At 43.3% G+C, this 27,499-nt stretch overlaps 1 protein-coding gene across 3 annotated transcripts in view; it reads left to right on the top strand.

Annotated features, from left to right (window-relative positions):
- CA10 (carbonic anhydrase 10) overlaps positions 1 to 27,499 on the top strand; it is a 319,808-nt gene that overhangs the window by 243,449 nt on the left and 48,860 nt on the right. For all 3 annotated transcript variants that reach the window (XM_081161559.1, XM_081161560.1, XM_081161561.1), the window contains one exon: positions 538 to 723. In XM_081161559.1, the coding sequence (XP_081017685.1) occupies positions 538 to 723 (186 nt within the window). The remainder of the gene's footprint in view (positions 1 to 537; positions 724 to 27,499) is intronic.

The raw sequence follows: 27,499 nt of genomic DNA on the forward strand, positions 1-27,499 counted from the left end.
CATTCTATTCAGCATCGGGTTGCAGAGGTGAGAGAGGGACCTAACCAAGACACAGCAGACAGGACACTAAAGACTTCAGACCTAAGCCTTCAGTCTCCCACTAGGGTTTGCATCCATTCATCCATTTGGGCTTCTTTGCCTCTCATTTGGCTTTTGTAGCATCTCACCTCCGCTAAGTGCTTTCTCCAATTTCTCACACCTGAGATTTGAACTTTGGCAGCATCTCTACATTTCAGATATTTATGGTAAGAAGACAAGTTAATTTTTATAAGGTACAGTGTCCAAAATATTGGTCACAGTTGATGAGGTCCCTTTGAGTTTCTATCTCAAAGTCCGAAATGATCATGTGGTTTGTGCTGCATGGAAATACATAGAATCCAGGTAGGGGAGCTTGCTGCTCCCTGTTTCACATGTGGATTCAACCTGATGTCCTCCCATCAAGAGGAAGGAAAAGGTACGGGTCTAAGCACCGTGCTGGGTTTGATGAGAAACAGAAGGAGGAACGCCTTGCTTGACCTGTTGCTCATTGCCTTGCAGGTCAGTGGGACCATGTACAACACTGGAAGACACGTGTCTCTGCGCCTGGACAAGGAGCACTTGGTCAACATATCAGGAGGGCCCATGACATACAGCCACCGGCTGGAGGAGATCCGGCTACACTTTGGGAGTGAGGATAGCCAAGGGTCAGAGCACCTCCTCAATGGACAAGCCTTCTCCGGGGAGGTAGGTGGCTCTCTGTAATTTACATATGAACTACAATTTTGGAGTAAATGAATGCTTCCAAAATCTTGAAGGAAAGCATATAACAACCTGATTCGCCAATGTGTTAATTTTTCTAGACCTACCCCAGAACCACAGGTATCAGACATTCCAAGGAATCATATTTTAAAAGTTTCCAAGAGAGTCTAATGATGAGATTTGTGAAGCACTCCCTCAGTAGTACATTATTAAGTGTTCTCAATAAGGAAAGCACTTGCAAATCAGAGATAACTGGGGGTCATCATCAAAATATTTCCATTTGATTCCTTCTCCCAAAGCCACTGAGTCAGTCTCCAGGAGTGGGATCCAGGTATGCACATTTGTAAAAAAATCCCCCAAGAGATTTTGGTTAGTGACCACTGTGCCAATTTCAGTTTAGGCTCTACCTAAATTATCCCAGTTTTTTAAACAATGAAGACTTAATCAACAAAGCCCTACAGCACAAAAATAAAAAAGGGGGCACCCAGAGGTAATTGCCCTCTGAAAATTGCCAAGCTGTGTGCTTTGGAGAACAGCTTCCCTAGCACAGTAGCCACACACACATCCATTGCTCCAAGGCAAATGTGAGCATTAGCCTCAACATAAGTACAGTTAGACTTTGCCCTGGGGAGACCACATCAGCTGTATCACATCTCTTTCCAAGCCCCTCCATCTCAGTATGAGTGGTTTTACTATGATTGGTCTATAAACTGGTGTAGGTTTAGGTGCAAGAGATCAAAATGTTGGGAGCACCAAAACAATGCCATATGGAAAGCAATTGGATAGGCATTTGGCCTTTGAGTCATTTAAAGGACTTTAGTGAGCAAGAAAAATCTGGCATCTTTGTGGTTTGAGGGAAAAGATGTAGGGTCAATGGGTGTAAGTTCCAGAAAAATGGAGATCAGCTGAATATATGTTTTAACTGTGAGAGCTATTAATCAATGGGATAAGTTTGCCTCTAAAAATAGTGAGTTTTCATCACTGGAATGATTAAACATGGAATGTAATTTGAGGACTTCATAAAAGTGGCTCACAACCTTTTTTAGTTTTAATGCACCTTCTAATGCTGAAATTCTACAGAATCCATGATTTCCTTACAGAAAATGTCCTCCGATTGGATTCCACTGACAGTTAGCCCCAGTTAAAGTAAATATATCCCATCCTGTAGGTTAACATTCTATTTTTATTCTGTGCTATGTTCATAGGCACCTTTGGTCTTTGTTTTTGGCTGTCCACTGAGAGGACCCAAGTAGACACTTCAAGCAACAAAGCATGTGTTTATTTTGTTGACAATGAATAATCACATTGCCATCTGCCCCATCTATCACTGCTGATCGTGATAAGTCAATTAATGCCAAGCGTTTTCCTTGGCACAGTGCAACAGTCGTTATCTGAGGAGCTGTAGATTAATTGCCATCTTGTCTAGTGAGGTTATTATAATTGATGGTAATCATTTGCTTTGTTTTATAAAGCTGCGTGGATGTACGACACAGTCAGCAACTGCGTTTTTATAAAAATTATTCATGTCCTACACCAAGAACTCCTGGATGCCTTGTTGGGGGTTGGTGATAAATGAGCATATGCAGGGATTCAAATGTCTCGATGTTTTTAAGAAGGGAAAATTAACTGTTTTTAATAAGTAAGACCCTTAGCTTGCTAATCATGTCTAAGTGGTTAGATTAATGTCCAGTATAAAGTAGGGTGCTTATGAAAAGAAACAAATACATTAACCAGGCAAAAGATAATATTTGAAAAGAATCATTGCCTGTGGATGAAGTTGCAGTAGTGAGGCCAAACAAGAAGAATCTTTTTTATTTGGGGGAAATTGGAAATATTCATTTTAAAAACCTTCCTTAAGTTCTTCTTTTAAAAGGGATAAGGCGGGACACTGGGAATTGCACCAGCCACTTCACGGGGTACCTGTGTCCAGAGCCCCCCGTTTATTTGGCTATTGAGCTCCTGCCGCGTGCTGAGCTCCCCAGCCCAGCTCCTGCCCAGGGAAGCATTGACTATACAGGAAATGGACACCGTGGCCACTGTTCACATGCTTTGCAACTCACTTTCATTCATTTATTCATTCAGTTCACAAATCCTGGTTGAGTGCCTAAATAAGTGCATAAATAAGAAAAATCCTGCCTGCAAGGTACTTATAGTAGAGTGAGAGCAGACAAATAATAAACATAATAAATGAGTAATTTACAAAGTAAGTTAAAATAGGTTGAATGCTATGGAAAAAGAAATAGCTCCGAGTAAGGGTGTCAGAGGATGAGGAATGGAGGTAGTGAGTTACAGGTGTAAATGGGGTGGTCAGTGTTAGTCTCAGTGAGAGGGTGACGTTTGTGAGGTTGCCATGGGGCTGTCTGGGTGGGAGGGGCAGTCCAGGCGGAAGCAACAGCCAGTACCATGGCTTTGAAGTGGGAAAGAGCTGTGAGCATTCTAGGAAAAGCAGGAGCAGCGGGAGCACGTGTGTAGCAATAGGGCGTGAGAGGTCAGAGAGATGACTGGGGCCAGGGCTACTGCAGATCATGTCCTCTTTGTATGGACTTTGTATGGACTTGGCTTTTCCCTTGAATGAGATCTCAAGCACAATGATATATATTCTCCCAGTTAATCAGTAAACACTAGCTCAGTGAGGTTGCCCTTAATATTTTCTCCTTCTTAACTGGGGAAACTGATGCCCAAGACCATCCAGACTGTAAGTGTTTGAGGTTGGACTTAGCTCAGGTCTTCTGATTCACAACTTTGCTTGACATAGGCCAAGGTTTATCCACAAACCGCCTTAGTAATGACCGTTCATCTATTCTGGGCTCTAGCCCAGTAGGGAAATTCAAAGACCTATAGGCCTTGGAGCCTGCCTTTAAGGAGTCCACAATGTAGTAGAGAATCCTGTCTTCCCAGACTGGTAACTCCCTACAGTCACAGAGTAGTCTGTGCTTTTTAATGCTTTTCCATACACATTTCAGGCACTTGGTAGATACTGTTGAACAAAGAGACTGGATGAATAAAGGAAGACAGTTTTGAAAGACTGTAGTTTTCAGAGAGCCTAAATTATGCCCAGTCTATCATTAATTAAATTCTGTTGTCACAATGGCAGACCTAATAAAGTTAGTGCCGATATTAACAGAAGTTCTAGGCATTTTATGTTAAGTTACTTACAAATACAGGGTAAGTGAATTCTTCAGGGTAGCTGGGAGGAGTAATGCAACAATTGATAGCTCGTTTACTAGAAAAATTCATTTGGATTCCTCATTTGAGACCTGGAATGACTTCCAGGTGAGACCAGGGCCCTTGTCTGTGCCAATGCTAGAAGCCGAAGTTCAGGATTCTGGGCGCCGGTCCTACCCAGAGTGAGCAAACGGGCCCTCAAGAAGCAAAGCAAACAGGTCAGAAGCCCAGATGGGGGCAGGCAACTTATGACGCCACCAGCGAGCAGATGATGCCCCTGACCTAAGGACAGGAAGTTTTCCCTTTGGACATTTTTATAATTGCTTGTGGGACAGGACAACCCAATCAAGTCAGCCGCTTCCTGCCCTGCGAGTTTCAGACGGACACCGTGGGGCAGCCTCAGAGAGAGGACAGCTTGCTGAGGTCAACTCATTGGCCCGCTGGCTTCGTCCCAACCTGCAGCATAATGCTGACCTGGTCCCACCCGGGTGGCATTGCGGCCGGCGCCACCCTCTCCGCCCGACTCTGGTCTCCCCCTGGCGTTCGTCCACGGCAGGCAGGCGGTGTTCCATCCGACAGTGGTAAAGGCCGGCATTAACTGGGACGTGATAAAGGCCCATCCTAGAGCCCAACTGTTGCCATGGAGACCGTCGCTGTTACAGCTTCACAGGTGTCCAATGGGTCTTCCTTTATTTAGCAGCCAGTGACGCTGCCGTTAGGTACTGCTTCTAACACTTCTGTCAACTAGCTGTATTTCTTTTTTTTAATCCATTTCCAAAGCCGCAGGAATAAAATGAATTGGAAAAGAAGGTGTGATGTTAGAAGAATCCATTCACTACTGTTCTGACCAATGTCAACAGTTCATTGAAATTTGTAGAGGTTCCCCCAAAGACCACACCTACCTCTTCAAGACATAGGCCTGCTAGTGGAAAGAACAAGTGTGCTCGAAGCCTCCATCTGAAGTGTCAGTGTCGGAGGCCCCATTGAGGTCATCTCTTCCAACCCACTTACTGTGCAAAGGAAAAACCAGATTCCGGACAGAGCAAGAGACCTGCCCAGTGTCACCGAGATTCAGTGGCAGAATTAGGACCAGAACCCAAGTTTCCTGACTCTTAGTTTGGAATTTTTAATTATTCAAATAAAATTTTAAATTATATCAAATTCCAAGATTCAAAAGGCCCCTTTAGGTAGTTGCCCAGTAAAGCAGATGTAGACTAATATTCAGATTTCCTGCCTTAATGGGCAGAGCACCATCACAAGGGTGTTTATACAGCCTCAAAAAGCTAAAGACATTGACATAGCATTTTACAAACATGGGCATTGATGAGTGTCCATGGGGAAATGGATTTAGAAGTCACCAAATCAACCCCAATAAAAAATGCCACCAATGTAAGAACCATAATAGTGCCTGATTGCAAGAAATGTGGAAATTAATAATTGGAAGACTAACATAGAAAGCGAAATGCCTTAAAGATCCTTTGTTTGCTCTCAATATGAAAAGGCAATCATACTATTGTATTAAGAATCTAAGGATATAAGCTACTTTTCTATAGTTTGAATACCCCCTCCCCCCACTCCCACCCTCCTCAATAATCATCTAGAACAGCTTGGTAATATTAAATATAAGTAATCTAGATAATAATATTGCAAAATTAAGTCATTAGATGTCTAGCCACTCCATGGATGTGCTGCTACACAATTCAAAATAAAGCCGTTTAAAACCGCCGGATTCATTTGCTCTGACATATCGATAAACTTTGGCTGAAACAAAGCTAATCATCTCAATGGTGCCGACTTAATTGCTCGCCAGTTGACGGATAATAAACAGACCTGAGGATTAAAATATGAACTAATTACTGTACTCAATTCCATTTACTTGATTTCATGTTCCATTAATTTTTTTTGCATCATTTCTTGGTGGAAGCCTTAGATTTATGGTCGCCCCAAATGAATTATGCCACTTAGTCGCCTGTGGCATGCTCGTGTTCAGAACTGGTTGGAAAGGGCAGAATTCTGGGCAGTAAATATTTAGCTGAAGTAGCCTAGGATATAGTAAGTGAAGGTAATTAGCCGTTCCCAGATACCAGCCGGAGTCAGCCTCTATGAATCTATACCCCTTTCAGCAGTTAAAGGGCAACTCTAGGATTGCTCTCAGGGTTACTCATTGGATCAGCTTCTTAGAGGCAGCCTCCAAGAACAGTAGTTGCATTGGCCTGGAAGAGGTTGCAGGGAAACAAAGTCAAGCACACCATGGGGACAGGGCATTGGCCTAGGAATCGACCACTCAGGCCGCTGGACAGAGGGCAACATTTTGACTTAGAAGATCTGACTTCATGACCTCGTTCTGTCACTTGCTGGCTGTGTAATCTCAGTAAGGGCAGAATTGGACAAGCCACTTAGCCTCCTTAAGCTTTTAAACTGGTATGAGGCTAATAATGCCAATCCTATATACATGGTAGGGTGATTATGCAAAGAAAACACTCCTGAGTTTGGGCTTTTTAGCTATAAAGTGCTGTACAAGTCAGTGATTAGTCAGCCTAAACCTTGAAGCTCATCTAGTCCAAAGTCAGCTCATATATATAAAGAAAATCACAGTGTGCTAATATGATTACTACCATCAGCTCTCTTCCTGATCATGTACTATGTCTCAGGCATTGTGTTCACGCCCAATCTTCACACAAAAACACCTATGAGCTAACACTAATTAGCACCATTTTACATGTGAGGAAAAGGAGCTTGGACAGGTTAAAGAAAAGCCTTTGGGTATGAGGAAGAGCTAGGATTTGAACCCAGGTCTCTGACTCCAGCTAAGTGCTGAGTGACCTTAGGCAAGTCGCCTGACCTCTCTGGTTCTGCCTCTAAGTATCTGCTTGGAGTGGGTAAGTCCATTCCTCCCAGTTTTGCACGAACCTTATGAGGGTGAACTATGACGCAGCATCATTTGGTGTGCCTGCTGAGGACTGCAGCTTCATGCACCTTCTCCTCTCAGATGGAAGTCACAGACAGATGCCCAGCTGTTTTTTCTGCCACTTCTTTGAAATGTAATAAGCAAGGTAGGGTCTATCTATAAATTTGTTTGTGTGTAAACACATGTGTTTCCCTCTGCATAGCATGAGAAACCATGTTCCTTAGCTCAGAGGTAACCTCGGTCTGTTTGCTGAGCTAGAAATTTCTGGATTGAGCCTTGAAAAATGAATCCTGCAGGAGCTATTTGGCAAAATGAGCTGAGCAGGGAGGTTTTAAATCACACTCCCAGCCTGGAAAAGGGGGAAGGCCCAGAGATCACCAGATCCCTGTGTCAAGACTCAGTGCCTTGCATCAGTAATTTTTTTTCAAAGCAGATAAGTGTGTCTGCTTCAGGAAAGACTCATTGTGATGGACCCAAATGGTGCCCCCAGAACAGGCGCTGTTTCTGTGAGGTCCTGGGTGGGGATCATGCACTTTCTGCCTGTAGCACCTGCCTCTCTAGGGCTGATGTGAGGAGCTGGCACCCACTAGCGTGAGCAGTGGTCAGTTGTAGAGGTTAGGATTGCCAGTCATTCATCCCTGTGTTTGCATCCTGGCTCCACCACTTATCAGCTGTGACTTGGGCAAGCCAACCTGCTTGTGTCTCAGTTTCCTCATTCATAGGCTGAGGCTAACAGTGATGCCCATGCTATCAGGCTGTTTTCCTCCACTTTATCGAGGAATAGTTTCTGTACAGTAAAATTCAGCAATTTTAACTGTTTTCATAAAGATATAGTCACATAACTTCTAGAACCATGATCGAGGACACTTTCATGACCCCAAAACATGCCCCCATGTCCCTCGGCAGTCAGTCCCCCAACCCTGACCCCTGGCAACCACTGATCTGCTGTCACTATAGTTTTGCTTTTATTCAAATTTCAATCAATGGACTCATAGTCTTTTTTTTAAAAAACTTTATCTCTTAAATTATCAAACATTATAACTTTTTTCCTTTGGCATGTAGTTCTCTGAATGTGTAACACAGGTATAGATTTGCATAACTATCATTGCAATCCGGATTCAGAACGGTTCCCCCCTAGGGCTGTTTTGAGGATTAAAACATAAAGTGCTTGGAACAGGGCCTCACACACAGTGAGCGCTCAAAACACGGCAGCTTTTCCCAGCAGCAGCATGTGTCTCCGAGCTCCCTCTTCCAGGGTCAGCATTGCCATTCTCCATCCACATTAAACAAAAATCCAGAGTTGCGTCTGTGCAGGAGGTGAAATTCTTACACATCCCACCAGCCCTTGTGAGTTGGTTCCAAATACCTTTACTCTAAGGTGAGCCTGAGCCTGGTGCCTTTTTCTGGTTGCCATTTTTTTTTATCATTGTCAATAGTCCCTGGAGTAGGGCTGCCTGGAGGAAGTGTCCTTTTTCTTTGCAAAAGGCACCATCCATTGGCCAGAGTGAATGGGCACCTTTTTCTAATACTTACTCAGGCACTGGACAGGCCAGTCAAGGCCCTCCTGATACCAGCTTAAAATTGTGGGGAAATTCATCAGCTTGAGTACAGCAAGGAAGTTCACTCCCCATCCTGGACTCCTGGGAGCACCATTCCAATCCCCAGATAACAACTCATTCTTGCAAAGGACGCCAGTAAGTAGAGCATTTTCTCATTCCCTGTGAGTCTGGACAGAGCCGTGAGCTGTCTGCATAGGACGATCACATGCTCCAGTTTGCCGGGGACAGTCCAGGTTGAGACCCATTGGTCCTGGTGTCATTGTAATCGCACCTCCTTTTACTCTTAAAAGTGCCCTCATTGGCACAATGAATCATGTGGTCACCCTAGGTCTCAATGACCTTAAGCAAGCTACTTAAGCTCTCTGGATCTCCTTTCCCTCATCCAGAAAAAAATGAAAGGATTGGAGTAGCTCAGCCAGGGCCCTTTTAGCACCAAGAGGCCTATGGAAGCAACATCTTCCTGCATAATTTTATCATCACAAATAAGCATTGATTGAGGGTCACTATGCTGTCAGAAGAGTCAGAAACATTGATCCGCAAGAAAATCTTTTCTGTTATATTGGAGAGGTGCTCCAACGGTGAAATACACACTTGTAAATAGCCACCATCCCAGCTCCTCTCAGATAAAAGCTTGGGAAGTTAAGCCCTTTGATGTGACGCCAAAAATTAAAGCTCGGATGGCTCTGCTCACTTGGGTATGCCCCTCTCACGCTTAAAACACTGCACTTCCCGCTCAGGCCCTGCCGCCACCACGGTGCCGCTGGCTCACACACCCGCACACGTCCCGTCCCCATCACGCCCTCAGCTCCTTCCCAGGTAGAATGCTCCTGTGGTTACCAAGGTGTTTTACTAGAAGCCATGGGTTCCCCTGGACTGTTTTGCTTTGTATATTTTAATTAGAGTTTAAGTGATTTCTGTACGCCGAGCACCCCTAGGAAGAAGCCCCAGGAATTATCACCGTTACCCACGGAGGCTTTGTCTCGGTTCTGGTCTTCAGAGAGCCCGAAAGGCGAGATGGTGCTGTCACCTTAAGCTCCTCTGTGGATCCTCCCTGGTGTGTGGCATGTAGTCATACAAAAGGGAAAGTGTTTCTGTTCCAAAAAGCAGTTGCAGGCTTTGCTTTGAAAACCTCAGGGGCATCCACTCAGCCCCACCAAGCTCCGGTGCCGCTTCTGGAGTATTCATTTAGCTTGATTTACATTATTTTAATTTTCTTTGGGGTGTTTTTACTAGCTGGAGGGTTTTTTCCCTTAATTAAAGAGCAAGTTGATTCCAAAGCACACGGAACAAAACAAGCCCCTCGCATCCCCTGTCTTGCTTGCCACCCCTCCTGCTGGCCTCGCTCTTCTGAGCGCTGTCGGCTTCTCACCACACCTGCCTTGTCACACCGGGGATGAGATGGAATGACAGGGAGGCGCAGGCTGTCTTTCAGCGGAATCAACCAGCCCTTGGTTTTAATTCATTTAATTTCCTGAAGCATATGACAATTGGGGGGCGGATCGGGGAGTGTTATCTCTATCTCTCTGATAGAAAAGCTGTATTCAGTCAGTACAATGCAACAAAAATTCGTGGAGTTGAGCCAAGAACTGTGGAGCTGAAGGCTGCACAGATGAGGTGACCTGGCACAGTCCTCGCAGAGCTCAGGTTCCCCAGGGCGCCTTAGCTATGTTGGTTTGGGGTGCAAATAACAGAAACTCACTCAGGCTGGGTGAAACTACAAGGGCGATGTACTGGAAGGCCTCTGGGATGTGTCACAGGACTCAGGGGTGACTGGGCCAGCAAAGGGACCAGAACTGAAACAAGGTCATGACCCCAGGAACTACTTCTGCTCCGAACCCTGTCTCTGCATGGCTGCTTTATTCTCGCTGGCTCCACTGGCCCTCTGATCCTCTGTGCACGTGGAGGGGATAGAGAGCCCCCTCTTAAGCTCTCAAGTTTGTGTCCGTTTGGATCAAGATCATTCTGGACTGACTGGCTGGCTGGCTGGCTGGTTCTTTATCCCAATTCCAAATTCTCCAAAAAAGAGATTGGATTTTGCCAACCTAGATCCTAGGTCCTGTCTGACCCAATCACCTATGCATGTGGGTGGGGTTGTATAGGTAACCAGGTCTTGGGGGACCTGATCCTAGAGTGAGAGTAGCCATATGGAGAAGGCAGGCATTGTCTCTGTGAACACCCCAAAAATGTCTACTATGGTGGGGAAGATAGATTACTTAGATAGTTCTTTTCTGTTCCACCTGACAAATCTATAAGGTAAAGTGCTGTTGGCACATTTGGCTCAATGTTGGAAAAGGCTTTCTGACATGAGCAAGATCTTGAAAGAAAAATCTGAACAAGGCGGAAATAGGATGAGAGCATCCCAGACAAATAGGAATATCACTTATAAATAGAAAGAATAACTGTACTTTATCTATAATGTGCACTTAGTATCTTGTGATTGTCACAACAACCTTCCTCATCAGTGGCACATCCCAACCTTGGCATTGGTCTTCCTGGTTGCTGGCACTGCTCCACCCTCCGCCCTTCCTTTCTGCTCAGATAAGTCACTTAGGGATTGGCATCAAGCAAGTACGTTGGAATGCCAGCACTGCCACTTATTGTGTGCCCTGTAACAAATGAGAAAAATGGTAATAACAATAGCAATCTCAGAGGGCTGTTGTTTGGATACAGTGAGAGGGTGTGAGGCTGAGAATTTTAGCACCGTGTCTGGCAGAGTGGATGTCGAGAATGTTTGCCTCTGGCCCCTTTCCTGTCCATCTGTTTTCTTCTCCAGTCGTGGGCTCATAGGATGATGGATTTAAAAAAGAATGCAGCCCGGCCGGGCGTGGCTCAGCGGTTGAGCATCGACCTAGGATCCAGGCGATCAGGGTTCGATTCCCGATCAGGGCACATGCCTGAGTTGCGGGCTGCAGCCGATCAATGACTCTCTCATCATTGATGTTTCTATCTCTCTCTCTCCGTCTCCTTTCCTCTCTCTGAAATCAATAAAGATATATTTTAAAAAAAAAAAAAAAGAAGAATGCAGACCTGGAGGTACATGTGGTCTAACATTGGGATAGAGTAGTTAAAAAAGGACTCCTTCTGCAAAAAAAAAAAGGAGGAACATTTCTAACATAATTAATGGGCCTTTAGACATGTCCCCACCTCTTATCTCACTGTCAGTGTCTAGAACTCAGAAGAAAAAGGGGAAAAAATTGTTTCTATTGTTCAGGATTACTCATTGACTAGGCACCATTTTGACTTGCTGGTACTCAGCCTGCTGGTGTGAACCATCCCTGTGTGGCCAGTCCCCTCAGCTCACTGGTATCAGTCAGAGAGCATCTTACATGAGCACAGGTTGTTAGTCTATGACAACTGTGTCTAGTACCCCTCTCTTCCAATGCACTGCAACAACCCAAGGATTTATTCTATCCCTTGTGTTGACTTATGTTTTTAAGAATCCCAGAGGTAGGACACTCTCCAAAAACCTTTTGAATATCAAAGTGTAGGATATTCCCATTGGGGTAGTTCTCGTTACTAATGTTCTGAAAATGCCAACAGGTTAGAAACACACAGTTTTCTGGGGCAGAGGCTGAGCTTGATCAACATTGCAGGTTAGATTATTTAATTTTGGTGCTTGTTTTAATTATAAGTAAAGTTCAGTAACAGTGGACCTTTAATATTGAAGATGCATTTTTTTCCCATACTGGCATGTATTCAATTTCTTTTTTAAAAGGAAAAAGAATGTTTGCTTGAGATAAGAGCTGGGGATCAGGGTTAAATTTGCAAAACCAACTACTTCCTTAGCTATATAGTATGATTCGCTTCACTGCAAATACACATTAATCCCTTTAACCTTGCTTAAATCCCTGTTGATTTTCTGGCCAGATTTACAAAACATTTCTACTAGGAAATAATGGCCAACAAGTTCAGAAAGAGAATCTGACTCAGGAGAATATATCCTCATACCAGAAGGCTTGACAAAGTCTACCCAGCGTGTCTAATAACTTTCTCATCAAGGAAACCGAAGAATGACTAATCCAAAATCATGAATAATCTCCAAACTCTGTTTAATGAATTCTACTTATTCCTCACGAATACACATTTGGGTTCCTGTGTGCGAATTGCTTTGCCAGTCTCTAGATTCAAGTATGAATAATGCACAATCTATGTCCTCAGGGAGCTTCTACTCCATAGGGAGACACAGTCTTTCCTGCTAAGTTCTGTGCTGGAGGAAGGCACTGCCTTTAGTTCTCTGCACTAAAGCTGCTGGCATGGGTCATGAGCACACCCAGACTACATGGACTTAACTCTTGGCTCTGCTGCTGGTACTGGCCTTGGGCAAGTTATTTACCCATTTCTTCCTCAGTTTCCTCATCTGTAAAATGGAAATAATAATGGTACCAACTTATGCCTCACTGATGCATCTTCTCTCCTGATTCAGTGGCCATTTGAGAGAGATCTGTACTCAAGATTTATTTCTCCTTAAAAATGTTTTCTGAAAAGAAATGTCACCTCAATATCCACATCATTAGAGAAGACAGACACTTATGAGATTTAGCAGAAGCGATAGGATACAGTACAACACATGCCAGCCGCAGGTCTCAGTTCTCTTTTCTGATCTTCAGAGGCATCCTTCCCTACCATGACTGCACAGCGACTCTAGGTCAGGTTTGTCTGTCCCACTGCAATGCCCCAGAGAGGGCTGCAGGGGGCTGGAGATTTGGTGGGTGGGCAAGAGGTGGACCAAAATGTTGACTGTAAAGGAAGTGCTAGAAATTCTGGATTCTATTTCTTTTAGAAATACTGGAAACTTCCACTCAAACTGTCAGTTTTTCCTCCGAATAGTTTTCTCATGCACAGGCTTGTGGAAACATGAGGCAAATGCCTCTTCAGTCACCAACAAATGAAGAGAGAGCCTGAGAATTCACTCTCGCCTGAACTGTAGGCAGTCTCTGAAGCAAAGGAAGAGTGCTGATTGCTTGTAAACTTGGCAGTGATAACTGTCAGTCAGAAAAAAAGGAGAGAGAAAAAAACAGTAGTTTGGAGGTGGAAATGATAGAGTCACGGTTGCCTGTTGGCTTGTCATGCAGGCCTAGTTAGCTAAAGAAAGTGCCCAAGACATGATTATATACCAGGGGCTTTCCTCTACCCCAGGTGTTGATGTTACTATTGACGGGGGTACTTATTCACTCACTGTGTGTGTGTGTGTGTGTGTGTGTGTGTGTGTGTGTGTGTGTGTGTGTGTGAGACAAGTTAAAGGTAATGCAGAAAAAGAGAGCAGGTTAAACAACTTGGAGGAACCAGCAGTGAAGGCACTCTGCCATTTTTAACAAGAAGGTCAAGGTAGTCATCAGTAAAAAGATGCCATGTGAGCAATCCCACAGAAAGTGAGGGAGCTGGCCCTGAAGGTAGATAGGAGAAGAGAATTTCCCCAGATGGAGCAGCCAGTGTCAAGATCTGAGTATAAAGTTTTGCTTAGTGCATTTGAGGTGGTCGGTGGGGTGGATCAGAAGGGGCATAAAGTCAGAGGCAGGGGTGGGGAAGGGGAGATCTTGCTGGGTTTGGGGAGCCAGTGTGAGGACTTTGGCTTTCGCTCTGGATGGGAATGGAGTCTTTGGAGGGGAGTGACATGTGTGATCATGCCACGCTTGTTCCTGCATTGGAAGCTGTTCTCTCTTCCCCGCCCTTACCCTTTCATGTCTGACTCCTTGTTTTTCAGATCTCAGCTGAAATTGTCCCTAATCACCCAGTCACTCCCCAATCACGTCACCCTGTTTTTAATTCTCTGCTCAGCATTTATCACTCACTGATCATTTTTCTTGTTTATCCATTAACTTGAATATTTTCTCTGTCTTTTCATTAAAAAGCAGCTCCACTAATTCCCCATCTCTTGAGTGTGGGCAGGACTTAGAGACTTGCTTCCAAAAAATACAGGGTGGAAAGAGAAATATAGTAATTCTAGAGAAGGGAAACCTGAACCAAGTGATCAAGGTTAATATCACCAAGAATGTCATGATGTCATGTGGATATCAGGTACCTTGATACGATAGGATGAGAAGAGCACTTTACCTTTGTAATATGCATCCAAAAATCCATAACCCTAGTATCATGGAGAATATCAGACAAACCCAAATTGAGGGACATTGTACAAAATATCTGATAAGCACCCTTCAAAAGTGTTAAGATCATGAAAAACAAGGAAATAAACAACAGAGAAGATCAAAGAAACTAAGAGCTGGCTGTTTGAAAAGATAAACAAAATTGACAAGCCTTTGCCGAGACTCACCAAAAACAGGAAAAAGGGCTCAAGTAAAATTAGAACTGAGAGAGGAGATGTCACAACTGATATCACAGAAATACAAAGGATTATAAGAGACTACTATGAATAATCATGAGCCAGTGAGTTAGATGACGATGACCTAAAAGAAATGAATAAATTTCTAGAAACATACAACCTACCAAGACCAAATCATGATGAAATAGAGAACACAAACAGAACAATTACTAGGAAGGAGATTGAATCAGTAATCAAAAACCTCCCCACACACTGAAGTCCAGCTTCATCAGTGAATTCTGCCAAACAGCCAAAGAAGAATTAATACCGATCGCCCCAAAATCTTCCAAAAAAGAGGAGAGGAGGGAACTCTTCCAAACTCATTTTATGAGATCAGCATTACCCTAATGCCAAAACCACAAGAAAGTAAAATGCCACAAGAAAATAAAATGACAAACCAATATCCCTGATGAAAATAGATGCAAAACCTCGATAAAATATTAGCAACAAAATTAAATCACATCTTAAAAGAATCATACACCATGATCAAGGAGGATTTATCCCTGGGATGCAAGGATGATGCAACATACACAAATTAATACTTGTGATGCACCACATTAACAAAATGAAGGGTAAAAATCATATGATCATCCCGATGGATACAGAAAAACCACTTGACAAAATTCAGCATCCATTTATGGTAAAAATTCTCAACAAAATGGTTATGAAGGGAATGTACCTCAGCATAATAAAGGCCATACATGACAAACCCACAGCTAATATTATATTCAGTGCTTAGAAGCTGCCTTTCCTCTAAGATCAGGAGCAACATGAGGATGCCCACTCTCATCACTCCTATTCGAAATACTATCAGAAGTCCTAGCCAGAGCAATTAGGCAAGAAAAAGAAATCAAAGGCATCCAAACTGGAAAGGACGAAGTAAAACTGTCACTATTTGTAGATGACATGATATTATACAGAGAAAACCCTAAAGATGCCATTAAAAAAACCTGTTAGAACTAATAAACAAATTCAGTAAAGTTGTGGAATACAAAACATCTGTCACACTTCTATACACTAATAACGAACTATCAGAAAGAGAAATAGAGAAAACAATCCCATTTACAACTGTATCATGAAGAGTAAGATACCTAGGAATAAAATTCACAAAGAAGGTGAAAGACCTCTTTATTGAAAACTATAAGACAATAATGAAAGAATTGAAGAAGACATAAATAAATAGAATATGCTGTGCTCATGAGCGAAGGATTCAGTGTTGTTAAAATGTCTGTTCTACCCAAATCAATCTACAGATTCAAAGCAGTCCCTATCAAAACTCCAATAGCATTTTTTTCAAATAAATAGAAAAAATAATTCTAAAATTTTTATGGAACCACACAAAAATTTTTGACTAGCCAAAACAATCTTGAAAAAGAAAAAGCTGGAGGTGTCACGCTCCCGATTTCAAGCTATATTACAGAGCTATAGTAATTAAAACAGTATGGTATTGGCATAAAAACAGTCATTTAGATCAATGGAACAGAATAGAGAGCCCAGAAAAACACACACACATATATGGCCAATTAATTTATGACAAATGAGCCAAGAATATACAATAAGGAAAGGACAGTCTCTTCAATAAATGGTTTTGGAAAAGCTGGACAGCCACATGCAAAAGGATGAAACTCACCACTACCTTACACAAAAATTAACTCAAAATTAATCAAAGACTTGATCGTAAGACCTGAAAACATTAAACTCCTAGAAGAAAAGTATTGGTAACCTCCTTGACATGGACCTGGCGATGATTTTTTGGATGAGTCCAAAAGCAAAGGCATCAAAAGCAAAAAGAAATAAGCGGGACTACATTGTACTAAAAAGCTTCCGCACAGCAAAGGAAGCTATCAACAAAATTAAAGTCAACCTACAGAAAGAGACAAAGTATTTGCAAATCATATATCTGATAAGGGACCTATATCCAAAATATATAAAGAATTCATACAACTCAATAGCAAAAACACAAAAAATTCAATTAAAAAGTGGGCAGACAATGTGAATATACATTTTTCCAAAGAAGACATACAGATGGTCAACAGGTACATAAAAAGATGCTCCACATCACTAATCATCAGGGAAATGCAAGTCAAAACCACAATGAGATATCACCATACACCTGTTAGAATGGCTGTTATCAAAAAGACAATAACAAGTGTTGGTGAAGATGTGGAGGGAAGGGAACCTTTGTGCACTGTTAGTGGGAATATAAATTGGTGCAGCCACTATAGAAAACAGTATGGAAGTTCCTCAAAAAATTAAAAATGAAACTACCATATGATCCAGCAAATTCCACTTTGGGGTATTTATCTGAAGAAAATGAAAGCACTAGTTCGAAAAGCTATCATACACCCTTGTTCATTGCAGCATTATTTACAATAGCCAAGATTTGGAAACAACCTGTGTCAATCAGTGGCTGAATGGGTAAAGAAATTGTGGTCTGTATATACCATGGAATATTATTCAGCCATAAAAAGTAATGAAATCCTGCCATGTTTGACAACATGGATGAAACTTAAGGGCAGTATGCTAAGTGAAGTAAGTCAGACAGACAAAGATTAATACTGTTTGTTCTCTCTTACATGTGGAATTTTCACACATACACACACACACACACACACACACACAAAACAACACAAAAAAACAAGCTCGCAGAGAAGAAATTGGTGGGGACTACAAGAAATCGGTGAAGGGGGTATAAATTTATTATAAATGTTTTAAAAGATGCGCGTTAAATTGCAAACGCTTTTTATTAATTAGAAAATTGACCGCAATGTAACATGTATGCTAGGGATCGAGAATTTAAAAATTGTGACTAATATGTAAATGATACGGTCACGCTTTTAAAAGCATTTATTTACTTACAAGGTTAGGATGTTAGTTGCTACTGAAAATTGAAGAGTGGCTTGCAGTCTCTCAGAATTTTCTATTGAGAAAAAAAAGATCATAAAAAACAAGGAAAGACTTGAAGAACTATCACAGATTAGAGGACACTGAGGGGAGAAGACAATTAAATGAATATGGGATCCTGCCTTGGTGCTGAAACAGAGAAAGACCCACAGCAGAAAAATAGGTAGAATCTCAGTATAGTCTCTCAGTTAGTTAATAGTGTTGTGCTAATATTAATTTTTTAGTTTTGATAAAAGTGCCACCGTTTATAAGATATTAACAGTGAGGGAAGATGGATGAAAGGTATATAAGCACCTTGTACTATCTTTCTAACACTTCTGTAAATCTGAAACTATTACAAAGTTTAAAAAGTTATTTTGAAACAGGAAAACTGCAATATCAGGGACATTATCTTCTTTGTCACTGCTGTGCCTCTAATATTTAAAATGGTAATCGGAGCTCAGTAAATATTCAATAAGTAAATAAGATGGACACTTTGTCAGCTCCATAAAGACAGCATAAAAATAAATGTAGCAGATACAGTGTTTGCCAAATGCAAAGTACTTTGCAAGTAGCTCTTTACCAATATAAGGGACTATCATTATTACCCCATTTTGATTTCTAAAGTGGGGAAAGGCTGCCCATTTCCCGGGGCATAGCTGTAAAGTGACAGCTTAGAAATCCCTGTATGTGATCAGCCCATTACTGGGTGTCACCTGCAGCCAACCATGTTCATAAAGATTTTCCAACTTAAAGGCTGTGAGACAAGAGAGACTTCATTTAAAAGTTTTAAAAAATCATTATCTTCGTCGTGACATCTCATTAATTTGAGTTCATTTAAAATGTGTGGGATACTCCTCCTACTCCACAGCTGGTTATTGCTCTGAAAACCCTTGCCAAAGAAAAGGAGAAGACCTGTCTTTCTGAAGAATTGAAAGTGAAAGCGGGAGATTATGCCCCCTGCCACCCCCCCGAATGCCAGCTGCTCTGTGAAAGGTGTCCTTAGAAGGCTCTGCTGGAAGATAGTCCATTGAGGATGAGTCTCAGCTTCTGGAAATGCAAGCTGTCCTCCCTCTAAAGAGTGCAGGGGCCCCAGGGTGAAGGGCAAAAGACCTAGCCAAGGGCCAAAGAGGCGATGTCATTGAGACAAGGTTGCAATTGACACACGTCGCACACCCATGATATCCATCCATCCATCCATCCGCCCATCCGTCCATCCATCCGTCCATCCATCTGTTCATCCGTCCATCCACTCATATATTCAACAAACAGGGAAACAGCTGATGCAGCAGGCAGACCACTATGCATAAGAATCAGAAAACCCTGGGTTCAGACCCCACCAAGTGGTTTCATAAGTGTGGGCCATTCATTTCCCCTTTCCGGGCCTCTCATCTGTCAAACGGGGGCAGTTCTCTGGAAAATCTCTAAGTCTTTTTCTGGCTCATTCCTGGTACATACTAAATACTTCTCAGTACTCTGTGCTATGCTTGTCATCGGAGGGGAACAGTATATATATAGGATATGCTCCGTGCTTTCCAAGAGCTAGCAGTATTGTCAGAAAGAAAGAAAAATAGTAGGCACACGTTGAGAAGTTAAGTAACTCCGCAAGGCACTAGGTGTTTATGTGTAGACAAAAAAGTCTCTAAAATTATTTTCAAAGGAGGCCAGGGGGTTTCCTGGAGTAGTCTAGGACAGCCTCTGACATAAAGGGGGACTTGTGCTGGACCTTAAAGGATGTATCAGATTTACAGAAACAGAAACCAGAAGAGGAGCTTTCCAGCCACTCCTCTGCAAACAACATGTTCCCTTGCACCTTTGGGCCTTTGCAGAGCAGTTCCCTCGAATGCCCCTGGCCTGCTTGTCTGCCTTTCCAATGCTGCTTCTCCTTCAAGATTCATTCTCCCAAAAAAAAAAAAAAAAGATTCATTCACCCACAATCCTTCACCCCAGCGCTTGGAACTGGTTTTGATTTCCCAGGTTCAGGGTGAGTGGAATTTCATTAGGTGAAGACAGAAGTGGGGAAGGGCGTTTAATCCAGACACAATGGGGCTTTTCTTACCTCATCCGAACAATGGGGCACCTTTGCTGGCAATGGCCATTGTCGAGGGAGCAAACCTCATTCCCTACGTTCATGTTATTCCAAAGTGCTGCCCCAACCAGACCAGTTCCCTGAAGTAGAAGGTACGCAGGCAGGCCCAGATAGCCCCCGCCTGCCTCCCACCCTTGGGATGTCCTTTATTAGGGAGCATTCTGTCATGGCTCATCAATTCCAGAATGCACGAGTGGGTGTTCCTGCCGCTCAGCCAGCAGCAGCAGCTGCACCCATTGGAAGCCCTCTTTCCCTGAGAGCTGCTGTTCACACAATCGCTCACCCCTTCGGGTTCTATCCACCAAAACCTCCTTCCTCTCCAGCCTCCTTAAAGCCCACCCTCCCAGGCCCACCCTCCCAGGCCACCTCGTGCTCCTGGAAATTCCTCGCCAGGCCTGTCCATCTGAGCGGCTGTGCCCCGGGCCCACGCAGCCCCGCGGCACGGTTGGAGCCAGGATTAGGGCAGGAGGGGTCGGGCTGTCGGCCTCTCTCGCAGGTGCCCAGGGCAATGCCTTGCACCCTGGGGGCACCCAGTAAACACTGGCTGGCTGGCTGCAGTGGTGCCCAGCTAATGAGTGCCAGGCTTTTTATCTGTACTCAGAAATGTGAAGACAGATGGGGGAAGGGGGCAGTGGAGGAAAACAGCCTCGAACCAAAGCCCAAATAGCATTACACCAGCACACTCATCAGACATAAAAGATTCTGATTTTAACAAAAGATAAAAGGGTCAGCAAGCACCCTGTATGAATGGCAAGTAGGCTAAAAAAAAAAAAAGAAGAGATTTCAGTCTGATTCTGCTTTTCTCACATCAAAGGGAAGAGGAACTGACTGAATTTCAAAAAACTTCCCCAGAGACCCATTATTCAGGGGTGGGCAAAAGTAGGTTCACAATTGTGAGTACACGAAACATGGTGTTTATTCCTGTGTTTTTATTTATTAATTATTGCATTATTTTCCATACGAACAACTGAAACCCTACTCTTGGTCCACCCTGTGTGTGTGTGTGTGTGTGTGTGTGTGTGTGTGTGTGTGTGTGTGTGTAATTATTTGAAACTACAACTAGTTATTTCTCTAAAATGTATGTCTTTCCCATAGATGACACCCACAGGATTGCTCAGTAGATGATATGTCCTGTCCTGCATGGTACCTCCAGCAACATGCTTGTCCCCACACCACATCCCAGGCACCAGTAACACTCAGTGGCCTTTCAAGTCCTTGGTTCTGAACCACTGTTCCGCATACTGAATCCAGCTTGCTCTTGGACCTCTTGGCTTCAACTTCATGGCTCATCTTTCAATTCATTCCTAGCCTCACCCTTGGACTTGACACTCGGTATTAATTTTTCAGCTATGATCCTGATCCTCCTTGTCACAATTCAGGTTCTTCCACCAATGACATGCTCTGGGATAGTTTGAATAAATACATGCCCAGCTTTCACTCATCCCAAGCATTCTCCTTCCATCAGGCTGTCCGATGGGCAACTTTCTCAATTGGCCTAATTCTATAAGTAGGAACTGGGCACCATCTTGAAAGGCTTATTGATAAAACTGAGTTATTATTGTTGATCTAATCATATTTTTTTCAATTAACTAGCCACTCTTTGTCTTAACAGGAGGGAAACTAAGCTCACGAGGAGCCTGTATTTCATAGATGGTGGTATTAGGCAGGGTGGGGTGGGTATAAGCAATTTGTTATCAAGAAAATCTACATTTTCTTGTGACTCCTAACTGCTGTAACCAAGGGAGAAAGCACCAAGCTAAGAATCAAGACAAATAGGTTTCAATCCCAGCTCTACCAGTGACCATGTGGCCTTGGGCAAGTCACTTCCTGATCCAAGCTTCATCTTCCAATCATAAAATGAAGGAATTATGCCACATGATCACCAAGATGCCCTCTAGGATAAGTATGCTTTGGGGTTTTTTATTGCAAGTCCATCTTTCTGAGATTTCATTTTCTCATTTGCAAAATAGTGAATGTCTGAGAGGAAACATTTTACAGCATCTACTGTATTCTGGTCACTCGTGATGCACTATTATTATTAGTTCAGTCTTTGAAATAATGCCATGGAGGTACAATTGGTTATAATAATAATTATTGTTATTATAAATAGTAGTATTATTATAATCATCTCAATGATGGAAAACCAAGGCTCAGAGATCACATGCGTATTTTACTCCAGAGCTGAGAACCAAACTCCAGCCTGTCTGGTTTCATAGGCCACTTCATCACCTCCTTAAAAGCCTTGGAAACCCAAGTTCGTCTCCCTCTGCACATACTTAACCCATAAAAGCATGAAAGAAAGATTCCGGCTGATGTATCTTAACCTTAGACAGAAGCAGGTCTCCTTCCCATTTAGAAACATGCAAAAAATACTTACTGAGACCTACTGTGTCCCAATCCTACATTAGGTGCTAGGGCTACAGGAGGTAAACATAACATGGACCTTGCCTTCAAATCTCCAGTGACTCAACTTCCCAGCCTACTTCTCAGCAAAAGGCTGAGTTCAGGTGTCACCTGAGTTCAGCGGTGAGTGATGTAGCTATGGCACAAGTTTTGTGAGGACCAGCTGAAAAGAAACAGAGGGGGAGCCATCTGGGAGTTTAAAATGTCTTGTGTCCGTGCCTCAATTTGCAGGCAATGTCATGCATCATTTATGTGGGGGTTTGGTGCCATTTTTTTACTCAAAGCCCATTTATCCTGGACTTTTTCCAGTGCCATGTGAGATCTTATGATTCATCAAGTCCCTTTTCTCCATAATGTTGTTTTGCACACATGCTGGCTGGCATGTGGTCTGCTCAGAGGAGCTCTCAGAAGGGAATAAGAGACTGGGAAAAAGGTGTGATCGTTTTTGCAGAAGTGCCCACTGTTTCCAGTTTACAGCGCCATGGAATTAAAGGAGGTAGAAAAGACTTCCTCACTGAAGTAGGTCTCCGAAGGTGACGGTGGCCTACTTCATACATTAATCAAGCAACACCGTCATTCTTTCCTCCAAGTCTGCATCCTGCTTGAGACCTCCTTGCCTGCATAGTCAAAGCTCAAAAGACCATAAATTGATGAGCAGATGCTGAGTCCACCTGGTGAATGTTGGCCTTTCTGTCAAGTGCGAAACCAGTTCTGCAGCAGCAGCCTTCAGGCTCACGGATGCATAAGGGAGAGGATTTTATATTAAAGTCAACATGCATTGAGACTGACAGTTCAGTGGGGGAGACAAGCATATGCTTCGTGCTAAGAGGCAAAAGGAGGTTCCCAAGTTCATGTAGGAAGTGGTGAGGCAGCACTTAAACCATGGTCCTGACACAGCTTGAGGGCACCCTGCTGTTTACTCACCCAGGGTTCAATCCTAGAGTGCCTGGGGGGGAGTAGGAAGGACAGAGGAAGGAGCCAAGGGATGAACATCTTGACTTTTTTCTTTTTTTTTCCCCCCTTCTAACTAAATGTCACTTTTTGAGGCAAAAAAGGGGGGGAGGCAGGGGGAACTGTGAACATTTTAAACATCTTTTTTTTGTCATAATTTCTTACCCCGGGTACATTTCTTCCCCCCAAAATACACTAATCCATCTCCCTAATCTGGTCACCTCCAGGCCAGGGATTCTCCCCACTCCAACCAAATTCCCTTGAAAGTGTTTCAAGGGGCTCTATATGTGTCACACAGCATACTTTGCTGAATCAAATCTAGAGGAAGAGCCCCTGAGTGAGGTGACCTAGGGAACTCTCCCCAGGTGAGGAAACAGGAGAAGGAAAATGGTAGTTATTTTTACATTGTTTTGTATAGTATTTACTGCCTTAGGAAAACAAACACAAAATTCCGAATAAAATTACTTGGAAAATGCCCCAAAAAAGAACTGTTTTAACCCTCCCCCAGGGAATCTAGTGGTTGATTCTAGGCTTAACTGATAGTTATAGACCATCTCCAGCAAAAGATATAGAAATGAATTTCATATTTTCTCAGACCCTACTCTTACCATCACCAGTGTCCTCAGCTGCTCCCCCTGGTACCCATCTTTCATGGCCTCATCTTCAATGGTTCAGCCAATACAGGATTCTAATTGTCCTCTCACAACTGCCTCTTAGACATCTATTACCTCACTTTGGTCATGACCAAGTCAAGAAATAGCCAAGTATAGGTTCTTTCCTCCTTCCAACCATGCCTGAAGTCCAACCATTAGTCCAGTCCCTTAGTCAATGAACAATGTTCAGACCACTCGATGAGTGTAAGAGAAGGTCATTTTGAGTGGCAGCTCCCAATTCTTCAGCAACTCTAAAATAGGAAACAGGTTCTTGAGAAGTCACCCAGTTAGACAAGTGTAGTCCTCATGTTTTCAGGTAACTGAAACCCTATTTCTGATTTATTGTTTGGCTGAGTCCTACAATGACCTTCTGTTCTCACCCATGAACAACTGCCCAGCAGGGACATGAAAGGAGAGTCTGTGGAGGCCAAGATAGATCACCAAACAGCTGGAACACCAGAGGGCCTGCAGGATTATGTCCTATCCTGACAAGTACATTCATTTTCTCTTTGTTTTCTTGGCAAGTGGTAGGTAGTATTCGTTTTTGGCAAACCCCAAAAAGGAGAAGTCAAACCACATTGTCTGAGAGGGAATAGCAAATGCTGTGCCTAGAGACCCTGCAAATGGCCAACACACAGGAAACTCATGTTTTGCTTGCGACTCACAATTCCTCTAGTTAAGAATTCAGAGCCTGAGCTGCAAACTATGTTTGGAGATGAAACAATGAGATGCTCACTCTAGATCAGCCTCACTTTATGTAGTAGCTTCATTCCTTTTTTTTTTTTTTAATATATCTTTATTGATTTCAGAGAGAGGAAAAGAGAGAGAGAAAGAGAGAGAGAGAGAGAAAGAAACATCAATGATGAGTCATTGATGGGCTGCCTCCTGTACGCCCCCTATTGGGGTTCGAGTCCACAACCCAGGGATGTGCCCTGACCGGGAATCAAACCGCAATCTCCTAGATCCTAGGGTGATGCTCAACCACTGAGCCACAGCAGCTGGGCATAGTAGCTTCATTCCTTAAAGTGTGTTTCCTAGGTCAGTGTCAGCCCATGGTGCCTATTGACTTGCAGCATGATTCAGCATCACTTTATCATTATAGAATACATTTTTACTATTAGAGGCTTCTCATCCCTTAGCTTTAAGTATCTCTATTCCTGATCTCTAGCCTCTCCACCAAATAAACACATCCAATGAGGAAAAGCCAGTTTACTAAGCATTTTCATGTGCCATTTCTGTGGAGTTGCATTTTTCCTATTTTGAAGATTGGAAAACTGAGGTTCAAAGCCACATACTTCATGAAAAGCTATACTAAGGTGCCAACCCACGTGTCCTGATGAAACTGAACCTCAAGTAGCATATTATTGTTTTATTTCCAAAGGGGGTTTGTGAATTGTTTGGAAAGGGCATGGAAACAGCTCCAGCTCCAGCTGAGACTGTAAGTGATCCATCCGTTCACTGTTCATTTAGCACATATTTGTTGACTGACTCGTTAATATGTTCAGAAGTGAACAAGGCAGTGCCTGGAGCCTTGAATAGCTCACACTTCAGATTGGGCTTGCCCTTACCTAAAATCATCCAGTGATCTCTATGAGGCAGAAGTTCCTTGGTCCAATAGAGTAGACACCCTGCCCAGATCCCATCTGGTAGCTGCTATACCCATTTCCCAGTGGCTGGGACTTTGTCATTGCACCACTGACAGCTGCCCTTTTCCTCGGGGATTTGCCTCCAGCTATGCCCAGGAGACAATGCCCCAAACACTGTCACCCATCCCCAGCAGAAGCCCACAGCTAATGACTGATACATACAAGACGGAAGGGCGGAAGGGGCTGGCCTCCTTGCCCCAGGCAGGACTAATTTTGTTGTGTAATTTGCACTCTAGGGCTTCCCTTAAGGTTCAGACTGAAGCCACCTCCAGCTGAGTCGTCATCCTTGCTTAGATGTCTGCTCCGGTTCTGTCCTGCTTCCCTCTCTCCCTCTGTCTGGGGGACACATCCTCAATAAATCGCTTGAACTAAACTCTCCATCTCAGGCTTCGTCCAAGGGAATTCAACCGAAGACATCTAGTTTGACATTATTTGTAGCAGAAGTGTTACAAAATAGTAGCCTTTGAAAAGAATCTGTACACCTTTTTCACCCATTCATACTGGGGGGCTCCAAAATTAAACAAAATCAGCAAATTTGCATGGTTTTATTTATATTGAGGGTAAAGAAACAGTGGTCTCACAATATTCAGGACTGTTTAAAAAACCACAAGATCACTGCCGATTTCCCCGTAGTCTCTCTCTAAACCAGTTCTTTGTGAGAACATCACATTGGCAGACAGGAGTCATGAGCTTTTGCTTTTGAGTAATGGTGTTAAGTGTGAGAGGCACTGAAAATTAATGCGCTGCCTGATCGTTTCCACGGAGGCTTTGGTGAGGTTGATGTTGAGCGCGTTGGATAATTATCTGTGTGTTTTTTTTTAAATCTAAGCATCCTTTTATACGTTGCGATTTCTGCTTGTGAGTTTAGCTTCAAGTTTACCGAACCATTTAATTAACTTAAGTGTTTAAACTTCTAGAGGTGTTGATTGATTCTAATCAGTATTTTCTGTTACCCTAATTGAGGGCTTTCTTTCATGGACTATTGTCAGTGAAGCAAAAAATAAAAAATAAAGTAAAATGTTGTTTCGTCTTTGGCATAATCTAATACAGATTTAGCTCAGCCCATAATTGCAAGAACTTCGAGAGGACAGAGTGGAGCCAATTTCTGTTTCCTTTGAAGTGGGAGGGCCAGCCCCAGGGAGAGGGACCATGCAGCAGGCGCAGGGGGCAGGTTTCTGCCACCTCTCACCAGGACTTAGACTTCAAGCCAAAGCACTTTCAGGTTTGGCAGATTTCACTCTTCGTGGAAACTCAGTGGGGGGATGTTTTGCAGGGACACTTGCCACCCAGGGAAAGCAATTTTCTCTTTTAACAGCTCTTCTTTTCCCAGAAAAGCAAAAATTCACCCCAACCTCCCACTCCCTATAGTAACACCCCAGGCAAAAGCAAACCTAAGCCCTAGGACAGAAGCTGCCCAACATTGAAGAGGTCTTTCTGCTGGTGGGGAGCGTGGAAGCTGGACTTCTAACTTCCAGGTGTTCAGACAGCCTGAGGGTTGTGTTTATCTGCCCTCTAGAGTGCCCCACAAGGAGCCAGAGGGGACAGGCATGTCAAAACAGCTCTGGGGAGTGCACAGACCTGCGGGTACCTGAGATGTGGCCCCAAGAACACTCCCCAGCTTAGGTTTTTGAAGACCAGGATTCCTGTTGCCTTCAAAAAAGATTTTCTGGCAAGCTGCCCTGGGTCTCTCCTGAGACAATTCTGTTCTAGTTGACTTCCATTCGGCACAAAATAATGTATTATGGATATTGCATTTTTCTGCTAAGAAAATGTCGGCTGCTAAACTAGATCAAACCGCCCTCCAGTTCTCCAGTGCTGACTCATTTTAATTATTGAACTTCTCTCCCTGGAAAGTACGCTCTGTGCTGTTTGCCGAGAAACTGGCAGTTTTAACACAGTTTGGAAACTTTTCATAGATTGATCACCCCAGGAAAACAGGCAGCTAATCACCAGAGAAATTCTGCAGTTAAGATTAGTTTGCTCCTGGATGACACTGAAGAAGTGGATGTGTGGGAGTTCCTCCCTACCACTCTCCCTGCCTCCCTGGCTTCCTCTGCATGCAGCCAAGAACCTCTTTTTCCTATGTCCTTCAGGGGTCCAGTTCTAGAACTATGGCAAGCTTACCAGTTTGCCTTGACCCATACAATCCTTGCCTCCTCCAATTCTATGTCTTCCTTCCCTCTGCTTC

This window comes from Miniopterus schreibersii, assembly GCF_964146895.1.
Source record: "Miniopterus schreibersii genome assembly, chromosome: 16".
Taxonomy (NCBI): Eukaryota; Metazoa; Chordata; class Mammalia; order Chiroptera; family Miniopteridae; genus Miniopterus; species Miniopterus schreibersii.